The sequence below is a fragment of the Tauraco erythrolophus genome, chromosome 27, assembly GCF_009769465.1.
Source record: "Tauraco erythrolophus isolate bTauEry1 chromosome 27, bTauEry1.pri, whole genome shotgun sequence".
Classification (NCBI taxonomy): domain Eukaryota; kingdom Metazoa; phylum Chordata; class Aves; order Musophagiformes; family Musophagidae; genus Tauraco; species Tauraco erythrolophus.
Genome location: NC_141491.1, coordinates 5,812,709 through 5,833,845, shown reverse-complemented (window position 1 = coordinate 5,833,845; position 21,137 = coordinate 5,812,709). Strand labels below are relative to the sequence as shown.

At 67.9% G+C, this 21,137-nt stretch overlaps 4 protein-coding genes across 7 annotated transcripts; 1 reads left to right on the top strand and 3 right to left on the bottom strand.

Annotated features, from left to right (window-relative positions):
• Positions 1 to 1,224: 1,224 nt before the first annotated feature.
• Positions 1,225 to 4,172, top strand: LOC147526840 (uncharacterized). 2 transcript variants are annotated; one of them, XM_086627456.1, is made up of 2 exons: positions 1,225 to 1,681; positions 3,622 to 4,172. In XM_086627456.1, the coding sequence occupies exons 1-2, from the start codon at positions 1,225 to 1,227 to the stop codon at positions 4,170 to 4,172; spliced, it is 1,008 nt and encodes a 335-aa protein (XP_086483582.1). The 2 variants fall into 2 exon arrangements, with proteins under 2 accessions (XP_086483582.1, XP_086483581.1); XM_086627455.1 differs by having other exon boundaries at positions 1,225 to 1,687.
• A 1,101-nt stretch (positions 4,173 to 5,273) lies between these two features.
• Positions 5,274 to 8,344, bottom strand: SHISA4 (shisa family member 4). Its single transcript, XM_086627392.1, has 5 exons — positions 8,272 to 8,344; positions 6,879 to 7,050; positions 5,889 to 6,022; positions 5,412 to 5,594; positions 5,274 to 5,320 (listed from the first exon to the last, which is right to left on the bottom strand). Exons 1-5 carry the CDS (start codon positions 8,342 to 8,344, stop codon positions 5,274 to 5,276), a joined length of 609 nt encoding a protein of 202 aa, XP_086483518.1.
• A 1,488-nt stretch (positions 8,345 to 9,832) lies between these two features.
• INAVA (innate immunity activator) lies at positions 9,833 to 19,254 on the bottom strand. 3 transcript variants are annotated; one of them, XM_086627367.1, is made up of 9 exons: positions 19,236 to 19,254; positions 15,677 to 15,793; positions 14,968 to 15,095; positions 14,756 to 14,875; positions 13,922 to 14,153; positions 12,831 to 12,902; positions 12,356 to 12,743; positions 10,960 to 11,536; positions 9,833 to 9,922 (listed from the first exon to the last, which is right to left on the bottom strand). In XM_086627367.1, the coding sequence occupies exons 2-9, from the start codon at positions 15,717 to 15,719 to the stop codon at positions 9,833 to 9,835; spliced, it is 1,650 nt and encodes a 549-aa protein (XP_086483493.1). In that variant the 5' UTR covers positions 15,720 to 15,793; positions 19,236 to 19,254. The 3 variants fall into 3 exon arrangements, with proteins under 3 accessions (XP_086483493.1, XP_086483494.1, XP_086483492.1); XM_086627368.1 differs by lacking the exon at positions 19,236 to 19,254 and having other exon boundaries at positions 12,831 to 12,884; positions 15,677 to 15,749; XM_086627366.1 differs by lacking the exons at positions 12,831 to 12,902; positions 19,236 to 19,254 and having other exon boundaries at positions 13,931 to 14,153; positions 15,677 to 15,719.
• A 298-nt stretch (positions 19,255 to 19,552) lies between these two features.
• Positions 19,553 to 20,646, bottom strand: GPR25 (G protein-coupled receptor 25). The gene is given in 6 exon segments (XM_086627133.1): positions 19,553 to 19,738; positions 19,740 to 19,795; positions 19,798 to 19,821; positions 19,824 to 20,039; positions 20,042 to 20,495; positions 20,497 to 20,646. Coding segments are annotated over 6 exon segments (1,086 nt in total).
• Positions 20,647 to 21,137: the final 491 nt, after the last annotated feature.

Genomic DNA, 21,137 nt, shown 5'->3' with positions numbered 1-21,137 from the left:
GAGCTCTCCTCTGTCCCGCCACCCACGGGGCCACCTCGAACTGGGTGCACTGGGGCCACCCAGACACCCCAACTTGGGTCTCCCTAGGGGCTCACCCCCACACACACCCCCCAGAACCCCTCCCCGAACTGGGCACCCTGCGGCTGCCCAACACCCGCAAGCGGGTGGAGCCAACCCCCTCAAAACCCCTGGGGTCACCCAGAACTGCACCGAGGGCTCCCCGAGACTCGAGGTGCGGGGTGGGCACCCCGCTGGTGCGGGGACCCCCCGCCACGGGCACGGGCAGAGGGCCTGAAACGGGGAGAAATGTCTCTATTTGGGCATTTTGCAGGAGGGCAGCGGGGGGGGGGAGCGGGGCCGGCGGGACCCTGTGCCCCCCACCCCGATCCTGCCCCTCGGGGCACCCGCCGCTCAGCCGGGAGGGGCCGGGGCGGCGGGGCCGGGGGGAGCGCGGAGCCGCGGAGGGCTTGGGGGGCGTCCGGGGCGCTGGGCCGGTGCCCCAGGCGGCACCCAGAGCCCCCCGCAAGGCGGGCACCCCGGGGCCGGCGGGGACCCCAAACACCCCAACCGGGCACCGTGGGGACCGCCCCGATCCGGGCACCCCCGGAGCCGCCTGGCACCAGCCGGCGCTCCGCAACCGGACACCCGGGGATCGCCCCGGGCCGGGCACCCCCCGCCGCCCGCGGACCGGGCATCTCGCGGAGCGCGGTCGCCGGCGGCGCGACCGGACCAGCGGCGGCCGGCAGGGGCGGGCGGGGCCCGCCAGGGGGCGCCATACGGACCCGGGACGGTGGCTCCCGGCGAGGGGCGGTACCGGAGCTGCACCGGAGCCGCACCGGAGCCGAACCGGAGCCGAACCGGAGCTGAAGCGGAGCCGAGCCGGAGCCGCACCGGAGCCGAACCGGAGCCGAACCGGAGCCGTACCGGAGCCGAGCCGGAGCCGCACCGGAACGGCTGCGTCCGGCGGCAACCGGCAGGAGGCGCGGTCCGTCCCGAGCAGCGACACCGGCACCGGCACAGCGCCCGGCGGCGCCCGGTAGGGGGCGCTGTGCCACCGGCGCCCCCCGCCCCCCCCCGCCCCCCCCGCTCCGTTCCGCTCCGCTCCGCTCCCGTTCGGCGGAGCGCTCGGTATCGGGGAGACGGCGCAAGACAAAAGGCGCGGCGGCGGGGCGATGGGCGGCGGGGCGGCGCCATGAAGGGGAGACGGCGGCGGCGGCGGCGAGCATGGCGGCGGGCGGCGGCGGCGGCGGGGCGAGGCGGGGGCTGCTGAAGCGGAAGCCGAACTTCACGCTGCAGGAGATCGACATCCTGATGAGCGAGGTGCTCAAGTACGAGCAGCTGCTGTTCGGCGCCGCCGCCAGCACCGTGAACGCCTACGAGAAGCAGAAGATCTGGTGGCGCATCACCAACAAGATCAACGCCGCCGGGCGCAACCAGCGCGACATCGGCGAGGTGAAGAACCGGTGGCGGGGGCTGCGCCGGCGGGCCAACGATAAGATCACTCGGCACCGGCAGGAGAGGCAGGGACCAGCCGTTCGGCCCGTCGGCAGACCCGGCAACGGCAACGGCAACGGGCCGGGCCCGCCGGAGCTCGGCCCCGGGCCCGCTCCCGGTTGGGGAGCGCGAGGAGCCGCCGGGATCGACCCGCCGCTTCTCAGCGTCGAGGTGGTGGCGCCGCACGGTGGGTGCGCGGGGAGGGGGAGGGACCGGGACAGGGGCAGGGGGCGACCGGGGCACGAACACGGGGGACACGGACACGGGGGACCGGGACAGGGACATGGGGGACTGGGGCAGGGGGTCACTGGGACCAGGACAGGTGCGTGGAGGGACAGGGACACAGAGGACCAGGACCAGGACATGGGGGGGCCAGGACACGGACAGGGACGTGGAGGGACAGGGACACAGACCCGGACATGAGGGGACCAGGACACGGACAAGGGAGAACAGGACAGGGACATGGAGGGACTGGAGCAGGGTCACGGGGGCACTGGGACCAGGGTGTGGGGAACCAGGACACAGACTTGGGGGACCAGGACAGGGCCGTGGTCCTGGGAGAGGTACATGGGGGACCAGGACCAGGATGTGGGGGGACCAGGACGCAGGCAGAGGATAACAGGACAGGCGTGTGGAGGGACTGGGACAGGGACACAGGAGACCAGGGTCAGGACAGGGATGCTGGGACCATGACTTTGGGGGTCAGAACATGGAAACAGGGTACCAAGGCAGGGACATGGGGGACAGGGAAGCACTAGGACTAGGACAGGTGTGTGGAGGAACTGGGACAGGGGCAGGGACATGGGGGACAAGGACCAGGACATGGGGAGACCAGGACACAGACACAGGGGACCAGATCAAGGACATGGAGGACTGGGACAGGGACACAGGGGACCGGGACCAGAACAGGTGTGTGTAGTGACAGGGACCAGAATGTGAGGGAACATGAACCAGGATGCAGGAGCACCAGGACCATGTCAGGGGCACTGGGACCAGGACATGGGGGATCAGGGCAGGGACATGGAGGACTGGGACAGGGATATGGGGGCACCAGGACAGGGACATAGGACACAGGGACAGCAAGAGGAGTACTGGGACCAGGACAGGAGGATACCAGAATCCGACCAGGGACATGAGGCACTGGAACCAGGACAGGGGCAAGGGACAGGGCCAGAAGCACTCAGACCGGGTCAGGGACACGGGAGGACCTGGGCCAGGACGGGGGACCGGCACCAGGACAGCAACAGGAGGGGACTGAGAGCACAATGGGGACAGGGGGACTGAGACTGGGACAGGGGCATGAGGGGACCAGGATGAGAACAGGGGCATGGGTGGATCAGGACAGACATGGGGGCACATGGACCAGGGCAGGGACAAGGGACAATGACACTGGGGTCAGGATAGGAGAGTACCAGGATCAGGCCAGGGACATAGGCAACTGGGATTAGGACAGGGACAAGGGACAGGGGGTACCAGGACTGGGACAGGGAGAAGAGGGGCTGGGAACAGGACAGGGACCTAGTGAAATTGGGACAGTGATATGGGCAGGACCAGGACAGAGACATGGGAGGCCAGAACAGGGACTTTGGAGACCTGGACCAAGGGGCAGGGGGTGACCGGGGCACGGACATGGGGGACACGGACACAGGGACCAGGGCACAGACATGGGGGACATGGTCACGGGGACCGGGACGCAGGGGACCGGGACAAGGTGCAATGGAAGGACTGGGACAGGGACATGGGGGACTGGGGCAGGGGGTCACTGGGACCAGGACAGGTGCGTGGAGGGACAGGGACATGTGGGAATCAGGACAGGTACCTGAGGGTACTGGGACCACGCAGGGACATGGGAGGACCACCTTCAGGACAGGGATATGGGATTACTGGGACCAGGAGAGGGACAAGGGACATGGGATGTGGCTGAACCATGCTGGGGGCCACAGGACTATGGGGATACGTATGTATAGATGGGAGCAGGAGAGGGGACATGGGGGTACAGGGGTAGGGACACGGCAGATGGGGACAGAGGAAGCAGAGGCAGAAGTGGATCTGGTTGCTCGGTCCCGGGGGTGCTGGGGAGCCGGGGGGGTCCCCCCAGCTGCCCCGTGCTCTCCGTCCATCCCGCAGGCGTCAAGGAGGAGGCGGTGAAGGAGGAGCCAGTGGAGGTGAAGACTGAGCCCTTCCACGGCCCGGCCGCCGACAGCATCCCCGGCCGCGGCGCCGAGCGCCGGTTACCTCGCGCCGGCACCCACCCGCCCGGCGAGCTGTGCGAGGGCTGGAACCGGAGCCCCCCGCACCCCCCACCTCCCGAACTCTCCCTCGGCGACCTGAGCGGGCAGCAGGAGCCGTTGGGCTCCGATTTCCCGAGCATCCTCTTCGAGCAAGAGGCCGAGCATCTCAATAACTGCGGCGCGGGCGAAGCGGGACCCCGCGGGACGGCGGGGCTGGCGGACGGGGCACCCGATTGCACCCAGCTCACCGCGGCCGAAAAACGCATCGTCCAGTCGAACGAGCGGCTGGTGCAGGAGATGAGAGCGTTCCGGCGGGAATACGCCGAGAGCCGCCGGGAGACCACGGCGGTCCTGCGCGCCATCGCCCAGGCGCTGGGCGGCCTCAGCCGGAGCCTGGCCGAAATCCGTGACCTCTACCTCCGGGAGCAGGCGGTCCCCAAGCCCTGACCCCCCCCACGCAGCTGGCTGTGTGCGCCCGCGGCCGGCGGGCACCGTCCTGGGGACAGTTTTGGGGCCCCCCCCCCCTCCCAGCGCCCGGCTTGCTGCTTTTATTATTATTATTATTATTATTATTATTATTATTATTATTATTTCCCCCCTCCCCTTCCATCCCACTTCAATAAAACTCCGAGCTGGCCCCCGGGGCTCTTCGACGGGTTTTGGGGGGCGATGGGATGTGGGGACCCACGGTTTGGCCCCCGCGGGGGAGAGTTGTGTGGCTTTTGCCCCGCCGGGAGTGATGGGCTCTTTGTTCCAGAATTTAGCCGATGGCTGGACCCCCCCCTTCTTGGTGACGGTGCCAGGGGACAATGAATCACCCCAAAGTAGCCGGGGTGAATCACACTCCCCCAGCACCTGCTCCTCGCCTCCGGAGCCGGAGCGGCTCCGGCAACTCGTGACCGGGGTGGGGGTTGGATGGAGGAATTGGCCTCGCACCCACAGCCCCCATCCCGGGGCTCAATTTGCCGCTTTGTGCCCCAAAACGCCGCTGGCGACGGTTTCATGCCCCAGTTTGGAGCGGTGGGGCCGGGCGGGCAGCAGCGCTCCCGGGCTGGTTTGGTGGGAATTGCCCATCCCAACCCAATTTGTGGATGGAGAAGCAGAGGGAGAGGGGGGGACGTTGCATGTGTCCCCCTCCCCTTACAGCTCCCCAGGGAGGGATGTGGGGCTCTGCCCCCCACCCCGTGCCACGGAGCCACCGAGACGACACTGGGTGTGGGGCACAAGACACGGTTTAATGCCAACCCCGAGGTGGGGGGAAGAGCCGGGGCCGAATCCGGCCGTGGGCGTGCAGGGGTGCGGTGATACGCGGCCCTCGGGAGACCCCTCCCAGCCATCCCCACCCATGGGTGCGGGGGCGGAGGCACCCACAAAGGGCCCAGTGTGCGGGACAAGAGCCGCCCTGTGCTGCCAGCACGGGGTCATCCCCGGGATGGCCGGGAAGGGCCTGATCCTGCCATGGCCGGGGCACCCTCCTGGCATCTTGGCGGGGCGATGAGCGTCCTCAGCCCGGTGGCGGGAGGAGGGTGCTGGGGTCCCTGGGGGTGCTCAGGCTCCGGGGTAGCTGGGCTGTGCTGGGACGTAGGGCGGAGGCGCTGCGGGGGGAGCGGGACGGGGTGTCAGCCCCTGCAAAGCCACTGTGTCCCCCTCTCTGGGGAATGGGGGGGGTCCCGCCCTGGTGCTCACCTGTGGGGTTGTAGACGGGGGGGCCGGAGGGGTACAGTGGGTACTGGGCGGCAGGGCCGGCTGGCGGGTACATGGCCATGGGGGTGAAGCCAGGCTGGGGGGGCGCGGGGCCAGCTTTGGGGTCCATCGGGAAGGGGGCTGGGGGGGCTGCCGGGGGGTAGGTGGACAGTGGGATCTCCGGGCCTGTGGGAGAGATGGGGTGGGGGCTGCAGCACCCAAACATGGGGACAAGGCCAGAGCCCAGCGGTGCCCACGGGTGTCCATGGCCTTCGGGGTGGGGGGGGGACAGCAGCGGGCACCGCGCTGATCCCAGCAGCACCCACTCCAGTGCCCTCCCCCAGCATCCAAATCCCCCCCACGCATCCCTCCGGGACCCCACCTCACATCCCAACCCCCACCCCATTCCTACAGTTCCTCCTGCACCCACCACCCTCCCTGCCAAAAACACCCCCCCTGTGCACCCCAACCCCCCCCCACCTTGCACGGGGGTGCGGAGGCGCTGGTGGCGCTGGTACAGGTAGCAGCAGGAGCACATGAAGCAGCAGACGATGGTGGTGACGATGGCGATGAAAAGCACCACGGCCGAGGCGATGCCTGCGATGGTCTTGGGGCTGCAGGACAGGTGGGGGAGCAGGGCCTGGGAGGGGGCACCTGGGGCATCCACCCCACCCCCCCACCCCCACACACGCACCCTGCTGGGCACCTTCCCCCGCCACCCACCCAGTCACACTGGTGAGCAGCGCCAAGGGGCACCCTGAGAGCATCTGCCTGGGGACTGCAGGGACAGGGATGTCCAGACAGGCTGCCCAGCACCCGCACCCAGCACCACTGCCCAGAGCCCAGTACCACTGTCCAGTGCCCAGTACCAGTGCCCAGCACCCAGCACCAGCACCCAGTATCACTGCCCAGTGCCCAGTATCAGTGCCCAGCACCAGCACCCAATAGCACTGCCCAGCACCCAATCCCCATGACCCAGTACCCCAAAGCAAGCATCCAGTGCCCAGCACCCAGCACCCAGTGCCACTGCCCAGAGCCCAGCGCCACTGCCCAGAGCCCAGCACCACCGTCCAGTGCCCAGTACCAGTGCCCAGCACCCAGCACCAACACCCAGTACCACTGCCTGGCACCAGCACCACTGCCCAGTGCCCAGTATCAGCACCCAATAGCACTGCCCAGCACCCAATCCCCATGACCCAGTACCCCAAAGCAAGCACGCAGTGCCCAGCACCCAGTACCACTGCCCAGTGCCCAGTACCACAGCCCAGCACCCAATAGCACTGCCCAGTGCCCAGCACCCAGCACCAGCACCTAGTACCACTGCCCAGCACCCAGCACCCAATCCCCACAACCCAGTACTCCAAAGCAAGCACCCAGTGCCCACCACCCCGCAGCCAGCACCCAGCGCCCAAGGCCCAGCACCCAAAGGCGAGCACCCAGCACCCAGGGCTGCGGCTCAGCGCCTGGCACCTGAAGGCGAGGCAGTGGCGCTGCTGGCGCTCGGTGATGGCACGCAGGGGGTCACTGCAGCAGTACCGCTGGTGGCACGTGCCGCAGCAGAAGCTGAAGACGTTGCAGTCGAAGCTGGGGTGCCAGGAGCCGTTCTTGTCCACGTACCACAGGCAGTCCTCGCCCCCCGCCACTGGGGATGGCCACCCGTCACCAGGGCCTTGGGGCACCGTCACCTCTGCCACCGCCAGTGGCACCAGTATGTGTGCCCAGCCTCCGGCCCCCAGTGCTGTCTCAGGGGTTCAGTCCATACCACACTGCACCCGGCCCTGTGCCCCAGGTACCCCTTTTCCCACACTCCATCCTGCTCCATATTCCCCCATACCTCTGTACCCCCCATAACCCCCTCCATCCTGCCCTATAACCTCCCAGATCTGGCTCCACCCTGCCCCACGTACTCCTATACACACCCCCTGGTCCATCCTGCCCCACATCTCCCTGTGCCCCACTCCATCTTGCCTCCATGTCTCCCATACCCTGTCTCTATGTACCCCCCACACCCCACATCCCCCTGGATCCTGCTTCATCCTGCCCCACATCCCCCCTCTCCAGACTGCCCCACATCTCCCTAGACCCCACTGCCCCACATCCCCTTGTACTCCATGCCATCCTGCCCCATGCCCCCCCATACCCTGTCCCTACGTGCCCCCCCATACCCTGTCCCTGCGTACCCCCCATACCCTGCTCCATCCTGCCCCACATCTCCCCAGACCCCTCCCCATCCTGCCCCACATCCTCGCGGCCCCCGCCCCATCTCACCCGGCCCCCAGGCCCCCCCGGGCCCCCTCCCCACCCGGGTGCTCCAGTGGCCCCTCCCGACTCTATTTCTGGCCGGAGCCACCTGCGCTCCCAGAAATAGCCCCGGGACGAGGCCGGGGGGGGCGGCCGGAGGCACCGGGACCGCGGCCGGGAATCCCTCGGGCTGCCGCTCCCTCCCTCGGGGTGCCCAGCTCCTTCCCCGCCGGCTCCGAGTGGCTTCCCGGGGGTCTCGTATGGGGCTCACTCGGCACCCAACGGGACTGGAGCGGCTCAGAGCCAAGTGGGGAAACTGAGGCACGGGCCGCGTGTGTAGGTAGGACCCGAATCCCCCGGGACCGGGCATCCACCGGCTCCGTGCACGCTGCTCCCGGGGCCCAGCGGCTGTCGGTGACACCGACAGGGGTGCGGTATGAGGAGGGGCGCACGGTGCCCGGTGCAAACAACCCCCGGTGCTGGCGCAGGTGACGATCACAGCCCGTGGCACCGGATCCCACCCCGGCACGGCCTGTGGCACCGGGTCCCGTCGCAGGGTGGCACCGGGACACCCCCCCCCCCCGCCTCCCCCACATGCCCCGGGACCCCCCGTGTCTCTTACCCAGCGAGGCGGCCACGGCCACCAGCACGGTCCCGGCCAGGGGCCAACCGCTGCCGGTACCGCCGGGCGCCATCCCGGGGGCGGCCCGGGGGGGCGGTGCGGGCCCGGGCCCGGTGCCCCCGCTCAGCGCAGCCCCGGGGCCGGGTGGGGGCGGCGGCTGCGGTGCGGTAACGGGCCCGGGGCGGCGGGGCTGGGGCCGGGGCGGTGGGGCCGGTGGAAGCGCGGGGCCGCTCCCGGGGTCGGTGCCGGTTGGAGAGCGGGGCCGGGCGCGGAGCTGCGATGCCGGTGGAAGCCCGGGGCCGGTGCCGCGGGGCCGGTGCCGGTGTAGCCCGGTGCGGGGCCGGCGCAGGCCCGCAGTGACGCCGCAGCCCGGCGGCGCTCGGTCGCCTCCCGGTGCCCCCCCGCGGCGGCGCCTCCGCCGCAGCCACCGGCTGCGGCCCCCGCCCGGTCCCCGCCCGCCCCCGCCGGGCGGAGCGGCGCCGCCGGGCCCCGCGGGCACGGGCACGGGCACGGGCACGGGCACGGGCACGGCCCGGGCAGGGCCGTTCGGGGCGGGGGGTCCGGCGGTCGGGCCCCCTCCACCAACCGTCACTGCCTTTCCCCACCCCTGCATCCCACCCCTGCATCCCACCCCCGCGCCCCTTAATTCTCCTTCCCCCCCACACCCCGCACCCCATCCCTTCTGCTCGTCCTTGCACCCCTCCCCTGCACCCCTTTCCTCCCTCACCCCCTGCACCCCTCCCCTGCACCCCTTTCCTCCCCCACCCCTGCACCTCTACGCTGCACCCCTTCCCTTCCCCATCTCTTCCCCACCCCCTGCACCCCTCCCTTGCACCCCTGCCTTTCACAGCCCCTGCTCCCCCTCTCCCCGCACCCCATCCCTGCCCCTACACCCCTTATTTCCCCTCCCCCTGCACCCCATCCCTTCATCCCACCTCTGCACCCCTCCCCTGCACCCCATCCCTTCCCTCCACCCCTTCCATTCCCCAGCACCCCATTTTTCCAGCACCCCCCTCCCCAGCACCCCCTTTCCCAGCCCCCCCATCCCAGCTGGCCCAAGGGCTCGCTGAGTGCCGGGGGCCACAGCTGGATCCCTTGACACCGGTCACCCCATCACTATCCCAAGCCCACAGGGCACAGCCGGACCCCAAACCACCAGGGCCCGATCCTGGCAATGCCAACCCAGCACCAGACCCCGGGGACTGGGGACCTGAGAGGGGACAGAGCTGACACGTCCCGAGGGGCTGGCGAGGACAGGAGCACCCCAAAACCCACGTTTATTAGGGTCTCGAACTGAGGATCGCGGTGACAACCGTCAGCATCAGGGTCACGGTGGCACCATCAGCGTCGGGGTCACGGTGACAGTGAGGGGACACGGTGGGGGAACCAGCCCCAGCCACCCCATCCCACCCCAGGGGTGCTGGGAGGGGGGCGGCTGCACCTCCCACCCGTGTCCCCAACATCGGGGTGGGGGACGCCCCTGTCCCCGCTGTCCCTGGGCCAGCCAGGCTGTGCCCCCCACCCCGGGGTGTGTTTTCGGGGGTCGGGGGGGTGTCCACGCTTACACCTGTGTGACGATCTCGCCGTTCTCAGGCACGTAGACCTGCACGGGCACGTCTGGGGAGCGCCGCAGGACAGGGATCGGGGGCGCCTGCGTGGGAGAAGGAGCCCATGGGTGCCGGCACCCCGCCCCGCACCGCGGCAGCGCCCCGGGGTGCACATCCTGGGGGGGGGATGTTTGCTGCGGGTCCCGACTTGCCCGGCGTGAGCCCTGTTCGTGCCGTGGGTGCCAGTCATCCCGGCCACAGTCTGCTGCGTGCACTCGTCCCAGTGGGACCCACCCCGGATGGAGGGGAGGGAGACGGACCCCAAAATGGCTGCAGGGACCCCCCAGCCCAGGGGCACCCTGGGATCCTTGTGGGACCCAGGTCCTGCTGATGGGACCCTCGACCTGCTCAGAGGAATCCTTGGAAGGTCCCCCTCCTGCCTCAAAGGACCTTGAGGGTCCTTGGTGCTGTCCCCAAGACCCTCAGGAGACCCTGCTTCTGGCCACGGGACCCCCTCAGGACCCCAGTCCTGCCCTAGGGACCCTTCTGGGACCGGGGTCTCAGGGACCCCCTTAGGACCTGGTCCTGTCCCAGGGGACCTTCACGGGTTCTGTTCCAGGGACCCTTGGGGGTGTCCAGTCTCACCCCAAGGGACCCTCATGGGACCCCAATTCTTCCCCCATGATCCACTCAGGACCCCAATCATCCCCCCTGGGACCAACTCAGGACCCTGGTCCTGCCCCAAGGGTCCCCTTAGGATCCTGCTCCTGCTCCAGGAACCCTGGTGGGACCCCGGACTTGCCCAGAGGGACCCTCAGAGGGTCCTAATCCTGCCCCACAGGATCTTGGTCCTGTCCCCAAGACCCTCCCGAGATGCTGGTCCTGCCCCAAGGACCCTCATGGGACCCCAAATCCTCCCCATGGACCCCCTCAGGACCCCACTCCTGCTCTGAGGACCCTCATGAGACCTCACCCAAGCCACTTGTCCCTCAACCACCTCAGGGTGACAACTCATGTCACCCAGTCACCCACTGAGCAGCACCCAAGGGGTCCCTATATGGGCATGGGCACCATAGTGACCCCCACTCTCCTGTGCCCCCACTCCCGTTGGACCACTCACTAGTTGGACCCTGGACCCTACCTGAGCCCGCGGCAGGACTCCACGGGTGATGGGCACGTCCCTGGTGGTCCCACCACGGGGTCCCCGAAAGGCCCCTTGCCGGTCGAGGGAATGGGGACGAGCACCCCGTAACCGGGCACGTTGGTGCCACGACTTGAGCTCTTCGGTGACGGCCGCCTTGGAGACCCCCCGGCCCCCCGCCGGCGCGTAGTCCTTGAGCGAGGGGGTGCGCACGATGCGGCTGTGCGAGGGCACCAGGCGCTGGTAACGTAACGGGGCCAGATCCTGCTCGTAGAGGAAAGCCGGGGGGCCGGCGGGTGGCAGGAACCGGTGGGCACCCCGAGGGTAATAACAGGGTTCGGCGAGCGGCGGTGGGACCGGGGGCCGCGGGAAGGAGACGTCGGGGCTGCTGCTGCCCGGGGAGGTGGCGTGGGAGATGCTGGAGAGGTCGGAGATGCTGTCGTCGGAGCCGGAGCGGTGCGCGGGGCCGGGGGTCGGGATGCAGGAGGTGGGCACCGTCACCGTGTAGTACGTGGGGCGCCGGCGGGGTACGGCACTGCGGCCCCGCGGCTCGCCGGGCTGCCAGCACGCCTCCAGCCTGCGGGCAGGAGGGCTGCGGATGGACCCTGCCCCTTGCCGCCCACCCGAAAGGCAGGGCGAGCCGGGGGAAAGGGTGGCCGGGGGGTGTTGGGGGGCTGAGCACCCCATGGGTGCAGCCTCACCACGGGGTTAGTTCCTGCCTCCTCCCCATGGGGTTGTCTCCAACCTCCTCCCCATGGATCTATGTCCATTCTCCCCATAGGGTTATGTCCAACCTCCTCCCCATAGGGTTATGTCCAACCTCCTCCCCATGGGGTTGTCTCCATCCTCCCCATAGGTAAGTTCCATCATCCTCTTGGTGTTATCTCCAACCTCTTCCCCATGAGGATATCTCCATCCTCCTCCTCATGGAATTATCTCCAACCTCCTCCCAATGGGTTTAGCTCCACCCTCCCCATGGGATTATCTCCAACCTTCTCCATCATCTCCATGGGATTGTCTCCATCCTCCTCCCCATGGATCTATGTCCATTCTCCCCATAGAGTTATGTCCAACCTCCTCTCCATGAGGTTGTCTCCATCATCCCCATAATTTAGCTCCATCATCCTCTTGGTGTTATCTCCAACCTCTCCCCCTCGGGGTTAGCTCCATCTTCCTCCCCATGAGGATATCTCCATCCTCCTCCTAATGGAGTTCTCTCCAACCCCCACCCCGTGGGTTTAGCTCCACCCTCCCCAAGGGATCATCTCCAACCTCCTCCCCACGGGGTTGCCTCCATCATCTCCATGGGATTATCTCCATCCCCCTCCCCGTGGGGTTATCTCCATCCTCCCTTGCAGAAGCTCTTCTTCTCCCCCCTCCCATGCACAGGACATACCTCAGGGACTGGGACTGTCCCCTCCGGCCCGATGGCTCCGGGGTGCTGGGCGCACTGGAGCCCGCCTGCCGGCACAGCACCAAGGTCCTGATGGGGACGAAGCGGTAGGGAGGGACATCTGCCATCCTGGGCACCGGTGAGGCCGCCGAGTCGGGGCTGCCGGGGACCGACGGGGTGGCAGGGACGGACGGTGGGGATGCAGGGTGGCACCAGGAGCCCCGAGTTTCCCCATCCCCGGGGTCAAGGTCGGCTTTTTTGGCCTTCTCGTAGGGTCTGTCGAGGCTGGTCTCCCTCCAGGGGCTGGGGGGTGCCGGGGGGGACCCCAACCCATCCTCTGCAGTGGGCTCCTGGGGGGACGGGGTGGCACGTCCCAGCGGCCGTGTCTCCTCTGCAGGAGACATGGAGGGTTGGGATGGAGGGGACACATGGGGGCACTGCCCCCCCACACCCCCCGCTCCCTGCAGCCGCCCCTTACCCTCCTCCAGCAGGACAGTGTCCGACAGGGAGCTCTCGTCGGAGGCGCTGAGCTCTGCGGGGCAGGGGCCGGGTGAGCGGTGCCGGTGCTGCCATCGGGTGCCAAAACGCTCCCACGGCACCCGCCGCCACCCAACGCGGCCCCGGAGGCCTCCGCTCCCAGCTCCCACGCCGCTTGTCCCGACACGCTCCGGGACGGCGGCGGTACCGGCCAGGCCGGCTTTGCCGAGCTGCGTTGCTGGAGCTTCGGGCAGCTCCCAGCCTGCCCGGGCCGGGAAGGAGCCGGGGAGCCCGGCAAGTTTTGGGGGGCACCAAGAGGGAAGGAGCCACCACCACCATGTCCCGGGTCCTTGGGGGGGTGACGGATACGGGAACCCCGGGAGGGTGGCGGGGATGGAGCCGAGGCCGAAGCACAACACGGGGGACCGGGACAGGGACACGGCGACCGGGACAGATCCTGCCACCCGTTGGGGTGCGCGTGGTGGGGACGGCGGATCGGGGGGCAGTTGTGGGGTGCAGTCAGCAGGGGTGGAGTATCGGGGTGTGTTCATGGAGGTGGGTACGGCAGGGATGGGCTATCGGGGTGCATGGACTGGGCATGAAGTATTGGGGTGCATCGGGGTTGCAATCATGGGGGGTGGTGTATCGGGGTGCAGGGAGCCGGGACGAAGTGTTGGGGTGCGTTCAGCAGGACGCGCTCATCGGGGAGAGAGTATTGGGGTGCACGCACCAGGGATGGCATTTCAGGGGGTGTCCAGGGGGGTGCCTTCACAGGGGATGGGAAATTGGGGTGCATTCACCAGGGATGGAGAAATTGGGGTGCATTCACCAGGGATGGCATACTGGGGGGCACCCAGGGGGGTGCATCCACTGGGGATGGAGCACTGGGGTACATCCAGGGAGGCGCCTTCATCAGGGGGCAGGGAATTGGGGTGCGTTCTCCAGGACTGCCATATCGGGGTGTGTGCTCCAGGACCACCCAGCCTGGGTTCACCAGGGCCACCCAACCACCCTGCACCCATTTCCGCCTCCCCCCAACCTCCGGCATCCCCCAAAAGTGCCAGAACCGCCAGTCGGGGGTGGGGGGCTCACCCTCAGCACCATGGGCTCCGCTGCCAGCAAGCAGAGGCCGCGGGCCGGCCAGGAGCCGGCGCTGGTTGAGGACGTTCTCCAGATCCTTCAGCTTCTGCTCTTCCATCAGCGCTGCCGTTTGCCGTCGCTTCCGGAGCCGTTTGCTGATGTTCTCCTCCCGGCACAGGCGCTGGGCAGCTTTGGCGATCTGCAGCTGCAGCGCCAGGTCCCGTTCCAGGGCACTCAGCGGGTCCTGGGGACGGAGGGGATGGAGGGGACACGTGTTGGCCATTCCCATTGCCATCCCCACCACAATCCTCACCACTGTCCCCACTGCCATCCCCATCACCATCCCGACCACCATCCCCACCACCATCCTCGCCACCGTCCCCGCCACTGGGCCCACCACCATCCCCGCCACCGTCCCCGCCACTGTGCCCACCACCATCCCCACCGCCATACCCACCACCATCCCCACCGCCATCCCCACCACCATCCCCACCACCATCCCACCATCCCCACCGCCATCCCCACCACCATCCCCACCACCATCCCATCATCCCCACCACCATCCCACCATCCCCACCGCCATCTCCACCACCATCCCATCATCCCCACCGCCATCCCCACCACCATCCCATCATCCCCACCACCATCCCATCATCCCCACCACCATCCCCACCACCATCCCCACCGCACTCGGACGCTAACAGAGGTGGCGCAGAACAAGGTGGGAACACCAGGTTCTCCCACAGAACGGGGATGGGGGCATCTTCGGGTGATGCTTGTAGGATGGGATGGAGAGGGGTCCCCACTCCCCCCACCCCACCTCACCCCACCCGGGCACCCCCTCACCGCCCCGCGCAGGACGAGGGTCTCATCCAGCTTGAAGGCAGCACCAATCCTGCGCCGGACCTTGGGGGGCTTCTCGCCGGCTTTCAGCGGGTACTCGCGGGGCAGCGTCCCCGTCAGCTCCTGGGGCGGCACGGGTGCGGGGGGTGCTGAGCTGCCGCCGCGGCTGGGGTGCCCGGGGGGTGCCCGGGTGTGCCCCCCCTCGCCCCGCTCACCGCCTCGCGCAGGCAGAGCCGCCGCAGCTCCTGCACGCAGCCGTCCAAGCGGGCCTCCAGCGCCTGCTGCCGCCTGCGCCCTGCCTGTGCCCGCGCCTTCAGGGGCGACACGGGGCTGTCGGGGCCTGGGGACGGACGGAGGGACGGAGGGACGGAGGGACGGGCGGGCGGACGCCTGCTGAGGTGCACCTACCCCCCCACACCCCCATCACAGCCTCCCTGCCTCAGTTTCCCCCAACCCCAAGGAGGGGAAAAGCAGCCGTGAGCCCCCACTACCACCTTGCGCCCCCCCCAACGCCACCACGCACCCCCTCCCCCCTCAGGAGCACCCATGGGTGCTCGGGCTCCCCCCAGCAGCCGTGATTTCCCAGCGCGGGGGGGGACACACACACACAGGGAAGGTTTCGCCTGACTCAGCCATCCCGGAGCGAAACTCGGCTGAGTCAAAGCCATCCAGGGCCCCCCCCCTCCCCCCTGCCACGCTTGGGTGCCCCCCCCGAAACTGGGGAAACCCCCCATTTCCCCACCCCCAACTCCCCAGGGGCTTTCATGTGTCCCCAACGCCACCCCTGCACCGAAGCGCCCCGTTCTCAGCCTGGGGGGGGGGGGGGGGCACATCTGTAAGAGCACATGGGGCGATGGGGGCACCCCAAGACCTCCCCTCCCCCCCAATACCCCACCCCCCCCAATACCCCCCCAGCGCTCACCGAATGCAGCATGATCCCGCTGTCGGTGTCGCTCGCCTCCCCCATGCCAGGCCGGGACCCTACGGGTGACAACGGGGAGATGCCTCGTCCCCGCGCCACCCCCCGGGGGGCACCATGGGTGCGCACCCCCCCACCCCCTCCCCGACCCTCAGCATCGCCCCGACGTCCTTCCCGGCCGCCGGCTGCGGCGATGGCGGCGGGGCGAGGCTGTGTTTGCTTTCCCTGCCTTCTTGTAGGTCCTACAATAAACAAAGGTGTGCAAACACGTGCGTGGCAGCCGGGGTTGCCGGGATGGGACCCATCCCGGGGGCAAAGGTGGTCGGGGAGCGGCAAGGGGGGGGCGGGGGGGGCGCTTGCTCCCGCCCCGGCCGGTTTCGCTGGGCACCTCTCCCAGTTTGATTTCTTTTCCGTCTGGGCTGGAAGTGGTTCCCGGGGTGGGGGCGGCCCCGGGAAAGTGGCTGCCCCCCAGCACCCCGACACCCCCCTGGAATTTAGGGGGGTGGTGAATGGGTGGGAGCTGGGCAGGGGGGTTGCTTGCTGCTGGTTTTTGCATCGCTTTCGCCTCCACCGTGCCTCAGTTTCCCCCGGCGGGGCGTGGAGCGGTTTGGGGAAACTGAGGCAGGGAAGGGCGAGGGGTCCGGGGGGGGCCGTGGCGGGGCTGGGGGCAGTGCCTTACCTGGGCGCTCGCCGCCGCTGCCGGCTCTGCTGCGCCCAGGACACGGGGACGTGTTTTGACTTGAGGCGGAGGGGAGGAGCGGGTGAGCAACACCTTCGGCCGCCGCCGCCGCCAGCAGCACCCATGCCCGCACCGCCCCACGCGCCCCGGCCTCCGCCCCGCAGCCGTGGCAGCAACAGCACAGGCCTGCCTGCCTGCTGGGCACAGCACCGCACGGCACGGTACCAGGTGTGTGGGGTGGCAAAAGATGGGGTGGTGTGGGGCAGTGTGTGGTGGTATAGGGTGGTGTGGTAGGGTATGGTATGGCCATGGCGTGGCGTGGTATGGTATGGCATGGCATGGCATGCATGGCACAGCATGGCGTGGTATGGCGTGGTATGGTATGGTATGGCATGGCATGGCACGGTATGGTGTGGTATGGCATTGGCATGGCATGGCATGGTATGGCATGGTATGGCATGGCATGGCATGGCACGGTATGGTATGGCATGGCATGGCATGGCACGGTATGGTGTGGTATGGCATGGCATGGCATGGCATGGTATGGTATGGTATGGCATGGCATGGCATGGCATGGTATGGCGTGGTATGGTGTGGTATGACATGGTATGGTATGGTATAGTATGATATGGTACGGTACGGTATGGTATGGTACGCATGGCGTGGTATGGCGTGGTATAGCATGGTATGGCATGGTATGGCATGATAGGGAATGGTAGAGTATCACATGACATGGTGTGATATGATATGGCATGGTATGGTATGACATGGCATGACAGTATGGCCTGTATGGCATGGTGTGACATAGCACAGCATGGCATGGCATGGTATTGCAAGGCATGGTATGGTATGATATGGCATGATATAGCATGACATGGCATGGCATGGTATGATATCACATGGTAAGGCATGGTACAGCGTGGTATGGCATGGCACAGTGTCACACAACATGGTGCAACTTGACATAGCACAGCACAGCACAGCACACCCTGGCGCAGCTGGGCACAGCCCGGCACACCGCCAGGTGGATGCTCCATCCCCGGTGCCTCGCGGGGCTGGGCCAAGTGCAGGGACACTGTCCCCGTGCCCACGATGGCCCATGGCTGGGGCATCTTCCCTGGGCTTAGCATCCCCAAAACGCCAGGGACAGAGCAGAGCAGTGCCAGGGCTGTGCCATGGCTGTGCCAGGCCGTGGGAACGATGCCGCCGCGGCCGCCGGCACGGTGCGAGATGAATCAGGGCGGCTGGCGCAGGCGAGTCGGCCACATCCTGCGCTGCCAGCTCGGGGCAGGTGGTGGAAAGTGTGTCTCAGCCCCATGGGACCGTGCCACGGGCTGCGAGGCCGGCGAGGAGAGGGCAGGGTGCAGGCAGGGTGCAGGCAGGGAGCAGGCAGGGTGCAGGCAGGAGAGGTGCAGCAAGCGTGCAGGCAGCAGAGGGGCAGATGGGTGAGATGCAGGCAGGGTGCAGGCAGGGTGCAGGCAGGGTGCATGCACAGTGCAGTCAGGGTGCAGGCAGCAGAGGTGCAGGCAGGGTGCAGGCAGGGAGCAGGCAGGGTGCAGGCAGGGAGCAGGCAGGTAGCAGGCAGGGTGCAGCAGGAGAGGTGCAGGCAGGGCAGGCACAGCCTGGGGGTGCGGGCAGCGTGCAGGCAGGGGAGATGCAGGCAAAGGCTGCAGGCAGGAGAGGTGCAGCAAGCGTGCAGGCAGCAGAGGGGCAGGTGGGTGAGATGCAGGCAGGGTGCAGGCAGGGTGCAGGCAGGGTGCATGTACGGTGCATGCAGGGTGCAGGCAGCAGAGGTGCAGGCAGCAGTGGTGCAGTCAGGGTGCAGGCAGCAGAGGTGCAGGCAGGGTGCAGGCAGGTGCAGGCAGCAGAGGTGCAGGCAGGGTGCAGGCAGGGTGCAGGCAGGGTGCAGGCAGCAGTGGTGCAGGCAGGGTGCAGGCAGGGTGCAGGCAGGGTGCAGGCAGCAGTGGTGCAGGCAGCAGTGGTGCAGGCAGGCGCAGGCAGGGCGCAGGCAGGGTGCAGGCAGGGTGCAGGCAGCAGTGGTGCAGGCAGGGTGCAGGCAGGGTGCAGGCAGGGTGCAGGCAGCAGTGGTGCAGGCAGCAGTGGTGCAGGCAGGGTGAGGGCAGGGTGCAGGCAGGGTGCAGGCAGCAGTGGTGCAGGCAGGGTGCAGGCAGGGTGCAGGCAGGGTGCAGGCAGCAGTGGTGCAGGCAGGGTGCAGGCAGGGTGCAGGCAGCAGTGGTGCAGACAGGGTGCAGGCAGGGTGCAGGCAGCAGCGGCGCAGGCAGGGTGCATGCACGGTGCAGGCAGGGGCGCAGGCAGCAGTGATGCAAGCAGGGTGCAGGCAGCAGAGGTGCAGGCAGGGTGCAGGCAGGGCGCAGGCAGGGCACAGGCAGCCAGCGGTGGCAGGCAGGGCGCAGGCAGGGTGCAGGCAGGGTGCACACACGGTGCAGGCAGGGTGCAGGCAGGGTGCAGGCAGCAGGGCGCAGGCAGGGCACAGACAGGGTGCAGGCAGGGCGCAGGCAGGGCGCAGGCAGGGTGCAGACAGGTGCAGGCAGGGTGCAGGCAGTGTGCAGGCAGCAGCAGCGCCCCACATCTCCACAAACTCCCAACACTTTCCCCTCCACCGTAGCCACCCGACGGCCCCAAGTCCCTCCGTGATTTGGGGGGACGGGACACCCCATCTTCACCAGGGCCACCCCTCGCCCAACGGCACCGGGCAGGGGGTGCGGGCAGGAACCCTGGCAGCACCGCTAAAAGGTGGATTTGGAGGAAAAACAGGAGGTTTGAAGAAATTTTAAAAAAAGAGTTTTTTTGGGAAATACAGGAAGTTTTGGAGAAGAAAAGAGGTTTTTCTCTCCGTGTCCCTGCGCCGGGCAGAGGTGCTGGCAGCGCCCCCCTCCCAGCACCGCCCCCCCCCCGCTTTTTGCCCCCAGCAGGCGGCGAAACCAGCTCGAAGATTAAAATGTCTCGTTAGCGCTGAGGCTCCGTTTGTATTAATTGGGATTAAACGGGAATTAAAGCCAAGTTCCTGCTCCCGAAGGTGTCCCTTTCTCGGGGGGGGGCATGGGGTGCAGGGGGTGCTCCTGGGGGGCCACATCCTGCCCGCGCCGCAGCTCCCGACCACCACCGGGTTACGGGCACGGAGCCGGCGGGATGGCGGGGACCGCGGTGGCACTTGGGGACGCTGCGGTGGCGGGGGGGGGACTCACCGCGGGGTGGCCCCCTGGCCCCCCGGTGCTCGCCGGGGCTGGGTCCCGCTCCGCCGCCGCGGGCTGGGGAGGGTCTTGGTGCGGATCCGGCCACCGAAGAGGAGACTGGAGTCGGTGGCGGAGGACGGGGCGGCGGCACCGGGGGCCGTCGGTGGTGCGTGGTGGCCGCGGGGCCACCGGGGCCCGGCAGCGGCCGTCCATCAGGGCGTAGACCAGGGGGTTGACGCAGCTGTTGACGAGGCCAGGCAGGTGCTGGTGGCCAGGACCACCGGAGGGCCACCTCCTGGCCCGGGGACAGCACCAGTGTCCCCTTGGCGAGGAAGAAGAGCAGCACCTTGCAGGCGTTGAGGGGCAACCAGGAGCAGAGGAAGGCTGCGACGATGGTGACGATGGCGCGGTGGGAACGCCGGACGCCCCTGCCCAGCCGGACGTGACGCTGGAGCCGGCAGTAGATGGAGCAGTAGCAGAAGGAGATGACCCCAGGGGTAGGAGGAAGGTGAGGAAGACCATGGCGAGGCTGAAGTCTTCTCCGTCTTCATCCCAGCAGTTGTCTCCGTCCAGCCGCCGGTACACCAGGGATGGGGCGCCCAGGAGGAGAGACGCTGCCCAGATGGTGCCACACGTGATGTGGATGTGCCTCCGGGAACCCATCGTCTTGGTGTCCAGCACCTTCCTGATGACCAGGTAGCGCTCCACGCTGAGGGCGGTGAGGAAGAGGATGCTGGAGCAGCGGTTGACGGCGATGACGTAGCTGCTCACCTTGCAGAGCCCTTCGCCGAGCGGCCAGCGGTTGCCCCGCGCCCCTGCCACCACCCAGAAGGGCAAGGTGCAGATGAAGACGACATCAGCCACCGCCAGGTTCAGCACAAAGGTGTCCACCATCCTCTTGCCCCCACTCTTCTTGGCCATCAGCACGATGACGAAGAGATTCCCCACGAGGGCCAAGGAGGAAGATGAAGGAGTAGAGGACAGGGATGAAGACGGTGGTGAAGAAGACCTCCCACCGGGAGGAGACATCTCCGTTCCTCGTCACGTTGGTCAGCGGTGGGTAATCGTAGTCGGCCGAGCCGGTGAGCTCCTCGGGAGCCATGGTGGTGGCCGGGTACCCTCCCCGGTGCCCAGGGCGGTGCTCGCCGCGCCCGATGCGGTTGGGTTGTTGATCTGAGAGCTGCTCACAAACAGGCATCTCGCACTTCCTTTCCAACGGGGCAAGGGCTGCGGGGTGGAAGGGGCAGGAGGTGAAACGCGATTAATTTTGGAAACAGAAAAAAAGAAAACGCCGCGAGAAGAAAGAAACCCCCAAAATAAGAACCGGGGGGGGGGGGAGGAAGACTGGAGGTGATGATCAGTGATGGTTGAAGGCCTTGAGTGCACACCGACCTGCATCTGGGCTGGTGGGACCACTGCCACCCGAGCAACCACCCTGCAACCCCACCACGCGCCAACCCGAGCCGATGCCACCCATCGCTGCCCCCAGCGCCGTCCCCGTCACGTTTGCATCGAGGGAAACCGATGAAACCTTTATTTTCTTCTGATTTGTTTTTTCCCAGGAGAGCCAGGGCAGGTGCAGGTCGGGGTGAG